Raw genomic sequence first — 5,162 nt, forward strand, 5'->3', positions numbered from 1 at the left:
TCATTTGCACCCCTAGTTGTGATCATAAGCTAGCTTTAAAAGGTTTTTGGGATAATTTTTCATTGTTTTTTAAAGCATTTTTATGACATAAAAATTTTTAATTTAAAAATTATTTTAAAAACCAATAAAAAAAATCTTCCTAAACAAAGTCTAAGAAAGTTTTCCCAAACAGATCTCAAGTTGTATTCTGCTACTTTGCAGCTTTGATGTAACGAATGCCCAAAGCAACTGAAGCACTCAGCGTATCTCTCTGATAGCCAATGTTGTTCTAGTGAAGCGCTTCCTGCTCACAAGAAAGCAGAAACAAACAACATTGCATGCAAGGAAAATATAAGATATATTCATTAGTACAGCTCTGAACTCTCTATAATATTTCATTTGAAATAATTTTCTTAATATGTTTAATATATTACAATATATCTAATTGAAATTTAGAGAAATAATATTATTCAATTATTGTGCCACTGCAGTCTGCAGTAAATATTTAAATAAAAAAAAAACGCAGAACTTGAACATCAATAATCGCTTTATAGAACGCGAAAACACTGTATCATACTACATAACAAGACACAATAAGACCACAAATGATAGCCACACAGAACAAATTACTATCAACTCTCAACTTCCAACACATAACCTAAACATAAAGCTTGTGATTAAGCAAAAGCACAAACAGCGCGAAGCCAAACGCAAAGCAGACCGGCATTTCCATCCCCGCGGCTGTCCCCGTGAGCGGCTCAGGTGCGGGCGCCGGCGAGATCACCAGCTCTGTTTCCTGCGCTGACGAAGACGCAGCACAACAGAGCACCACCGCCGCCATAGCCGCCAGAACCCGTAAGCAAACACCAAGGCCGGCCATTTACCTTTGTCTCTTTAGTCTTTGCCTGAGAGGCCGGCGTCGATCAGATCTACTGCAGCTAGGTAGAAGAAAGAGCGGCGTCGGAGAGTTTATAAAGGCGAGGAGGAGGCTGCGTTGGCCCGACGCTTTGGCCGTGCCCCACCATGTGGAGGTAGGCCCATCGTCGAAGAGGCTCCAAAAAGGAAATGAGTGCCAACTCATCTCGTAAGGTCAAATATCTAATAATGTTTCGCGTTATTTACGCCGATGATTTTGGCTATGCCACTCACAGCCCTTTTTGGCCTTTTTTTCTTTCTTGCTTTGGTTGTTTGATGGAGATTTGAGCTTTATTTGTCATAGCCTTTTTTTTTAATAAATTTTATATAAACTTTTTTTAACTAAAAAATTATTTTAATAAGCGGTAAAAAAGTCGTCCCAAACATAATTTTAAGTGTGTAACTCAGTTGGGTTGGATAACTCCTGATTCTTTCTAGAGAGAAAAACTCTGGTGCGTTTTCTAGAGAGAGAAACCTCTGTGTTTCGAATTCGTTTTTCGCGGGCTTTCCGCGATTGGATTTCTGGCGTCGAACGATCATCGGATGATCGTCGGCGGGTGATCGCTGGTGGTAATGGCTGATCTACGGCCATCTGGTTCTCCAAGGGTCATTGGCAAAGGATCGCTTGGTGTTGTTATTAGAGAAGGAGTCGCTCCGGTGCGTCGTCAAGAATATGTTGAAGGTAAGGGGAAGAAAGTTATAGAAGATGTTTGTGAAATCCAGAAAGAAGGTGATTTTCTGAGTAATCCAGACCTTGGTAAATTTGATATCTCGGCTTCAAATAATATTAGTTTGAGGGTGAAGAGTTATTCCGGCATTCTTGGCTCGTTTGGTGGACGGACTTTTGAAAACGAAATAAATCCTGTAGTAGGACAGAAGAATGATAATTTGGTGGCTCACTCTATGAATCAGTTGAATGATGTAAATCTTATTAATAAGAATGGTGATTACTCTGAACGTAATGTCATCGGGGAAGTGGCTGATGCTTGGATGAAAATTAACCCTATTAAAATTTCATTCAACAAAGAACAAATTAATTTCTCTGAAGATGGAGTTGTTGTCAGATTAAATGCTGATAAGGAGGCAGAGAATTCAAGAATCCTGAAAAATTCCATTGTGATTAAAGTTCTGGGGAATAATGTGACATTCCCGGTGAGTAGTGTAGAACTAAGGAGACAATGGAGCAAGTATGGTGGTTTCCACTTGACGTCATTAGGGATGAACTGGATTCTGTGTTCATTCAAGTCGAGCGAGGTGGTGGATGAAATTTTGAACGGAGGACCATGGTATGTGAATGGGTGCATTATGGGGATGGACAAGTGGACGCCTGAGTTTGATCCGAATTCTTTTAAGGGGATTTCGGCTCCAATTTGGATCATATTACCGTGCTTACCTCTGTATTGTTGGGATGAAGACAGTATTGCTAAAATTGCCTGATGTCTTGGATCACCATTATACCTTGATGGTAACACGTTTTGCTGGAGTAAACGAGAATTTGCTCGTGTTTACGTCAAGATTGACTTGGAGAAGAAACTGCCAAATGGAGTTTGGGTGGAAGAAAGTGCTAGAAGATTTTTTCAAAGGGTGGAGTATGAAAAAGTTGATTTACTTTGCTACCAATGTGGCAAAGTGGGGCATGAATCCAAAATATGTCCTGATGATGTGAAGATTGGTATCCAGGATCAATCTAAGAAGATGGCTGACAAAGCTACGGGCTAAAAATTAAAGGCAGATGTTGAAGGTAATAATTCAATAACCAATACTGAATATGGACCTTGGATTCAAGTCCAATTCAAAAATAGAAGATTCAGGAGGAATGTGATGGCAGGAAGAGGAAATGTGAAAGGAAATATTGAGGAGAATAGAGTTACCAGTAATCATCAGGTGGTTTCAGCTGAAACTATGACAAATGAGAATGAGAAGGGCAGGAATAAGATTAAAGAACATGCAGAATTAGCTGAGAAGACTCCAGTTCAATCTCCTATTAATATGGTGGTTTCTACTGTGGTTGCTGAGAAATGTGAGACAACCACAAACAACAGATTTGCTGCATTGTCTGAGAAAGGTGTGGATGAAAATAAAGAGTTAATTGCTGAAGAAGATATAGCCGAGGATAAAAATGATGTTGTTACAGCTGTTGAAGAAAAGTGTAATGCTTTGGGCTCTCAAACTAGTTTGGCCAAGGTCAAGTTAGCTAAGGAATTGAGATCCTTAGGACCGGTTGAAATTGATCACAAGAAGAAGAAAAAGGTTGGAAGGTCGAATCCCAATAGTGGGGGGAGATCTTTACTTTTTTGAAATGTCTTCCATTTTATTTTGGAATTGCAGGGGAGCAAGAAAAAGGGAGGCTTCCTTGTATTTGAAAGTTGTTAAGGAACATGGAGTTTTTTTTTTGTTGGACTTATGGAGACAAAGTTATCTAGCATTAATAGAAAGGAGATTGATTATCTTATTGGCAGTGAGTGGGAATTCTTTCATTATCCTGCTGTTGGTATTTCTGGTGGCATTCTTGTTATGTGGAATAGCAAGATGGTGTCTTTTAATGTTTTGGAAGCCACTTCTCAGGTGGTTATTGGCAATCTTTTGGTTCCTTCTCTAGGAACTTGGAGAATTGCTACGGTGTATGGTAGTAGATGCTGCAAGGAGAGAAGTGAACTTTGGAAACAATTGGAAAAGCATTTGATAAATGACATTCCTTCTATTATAGGAGGAGATTTCAATTGCATTATCAACAAAGAAGATAAGAGAGGTGGAAAGAGATTCTTATTCTCTAAGGGGCCTAGGGAGATGAAAGGTTTCATGATGAATGCTGATTTTCATGATATAGGATTTGTGGGAACTAGATTCACCTGGTGTAACAACAAGGAGGGGAACTCTCGTATCTGGGAGAGATTAGACAGGTGTTTGGCTAATTCTATTGCTATTCAGAAAATTCCGGTATCAGTTACTAGACATCTTATGAGATTGGCGTCGGACCATTGTCCAATTGTTCTTAAAATGGATGAAAAGGTGCAGTTCAAATCAAAGAATATCATATTTGAAGACACTTGGAGGTCTTATCCAGCATCCAAGAGTATTGTTTTTCACTCTTGGAACAAGGACTCGGGTGATGAAGCTGTGATCCTGCAAAGAAAACTCAATCGCACTCTTAAAGCTCTATTCTTTTGGAATAAGAACAAATGCAGGAATTTAAATGCGTTGAAGGAAAAGTTGAAACAAGAAATACTGGAACTTCAAAATAAAGAAGCACTGGGAGTAAATTGGTCGGGTGATGACCTGGTGGCTTTAAGAAGTAAAGTACATGAACTTAATGTCACATTGAAGAGGCTCTCCACTTGGTGGAATCAAAGGGCTAAGGTTAGGTGGCATGAAGAAGGAGATACTAATTCCAATTTGTTTCATTGTTATGCCACGGCTAGAAGAACAGTGAACATAATAAATCAAATCAGAGATGAACTAAACAATGTATATGATGAAGATGAACAAATTGAAAGAGTTTTTACCAGTTTTTTTGGAAAAAAATGGAAGCATAGGGATTTCATTACCTCGGATTGGCCTGTAGTTTTTTATTCTCAGAAAATTTCTGAGGAAGATATCACGATTCTCAGTGCAGATTTTTCTGTTTTGGAGCTACAAAACTCTGTTTTTCAGCAAGACAAAAACAAATCTCCTGGACTAGATGGGGTTACTTACTCATTCTACAAAAGCTAATGGAGCATAGTAGGTGAGACTCTTTGGAAGGCTGTAAACAGTTTTTTTAATTCCTATCATATGCATAAGGAGTGGAAGAAGACGTTGATTGTTTTGATTCCTAAAATTAAAAGTCCTTTGACTCCATCAAATTATAGGCCGATTAGCCTTTGTCAAACCAACTACAAGATTGTGGATACAATGTTGGTTTATTTCTAAGTTGATTTTAGAAGAACAGGTGGCATTTCTTCATGGTAGATCTATTGCAGATCATTGTCTTTTGGCCCAAGAGGTGTTTCACAAATTCAAAATCTCAAAGAATAAGAAGGGTTTGATGGCTATTAAACTTGACATGGAGCAAGCTTATGATAGCATGAGTTGGACTTCTCTTTGGTATGTTCTTGAATGGTATGGCTTTCCTATTGTTTTTTCTAAACTTCTTATGGAATGTGTGGTAGATGTTAGTTTTTCCATTATCATCAATGGGAAGAATTCTAATTGGATTGATGCTCATAGTGGGTTCCGTCAAGGATGCCCATTATCTCCATACCTTTTCATCTTATGTGCCCAACTCTTAT

The 5,162-nt window shown here is 38.6% G+C and overlaps 1 protein-coding gene across 1 annotated transcript; it reads left to right on the top strand.

Annotated features, from left to right (window-relative positions):
* The first annotated feature begins 3,297 nt into the window (after positions 1–3,297).
* On the top strand, positions 3,298–4,605 carry LOC110099431. The gene has a single exon (XM_020826573.1). It carries the CDS (start codon positions 3,298–3,300, stop codon positions 4,603–4,605), a length of 1,308 nt encoding a protein of 435 aa, XP_020682232.1.
* Positions 4,606–5,162: the final 557 nt, after the last annotated feature.

The sequence above is a fragment of the Dendrobium catenatum genome, unplaced genomic scaffold (genome assembly GCF_001605985.2).
Source record: "Dendrobium catenatum unplaced genomic scaffold, ASM160598v2 fragScaff_scaffold_735, whole genome shotgun sequence".
NCBI classification, from domain to species: Eukaryota; Viridiplantae; Streptophyta; class Magnoliopsida; order Asparagales; family Orchidaceae; genus Dendrobium; species Dendrobium catenatum.

Bases quoted from the DNA above. Each gene is read 5' to 3' on its own strand.
- LOC110099431 (XM_020826573.1), top strand. From the start codon at position 3,298: ATGGAGACAAAGTTATCTAGCATTAATAGAAAGGAGATTGATTATCTT.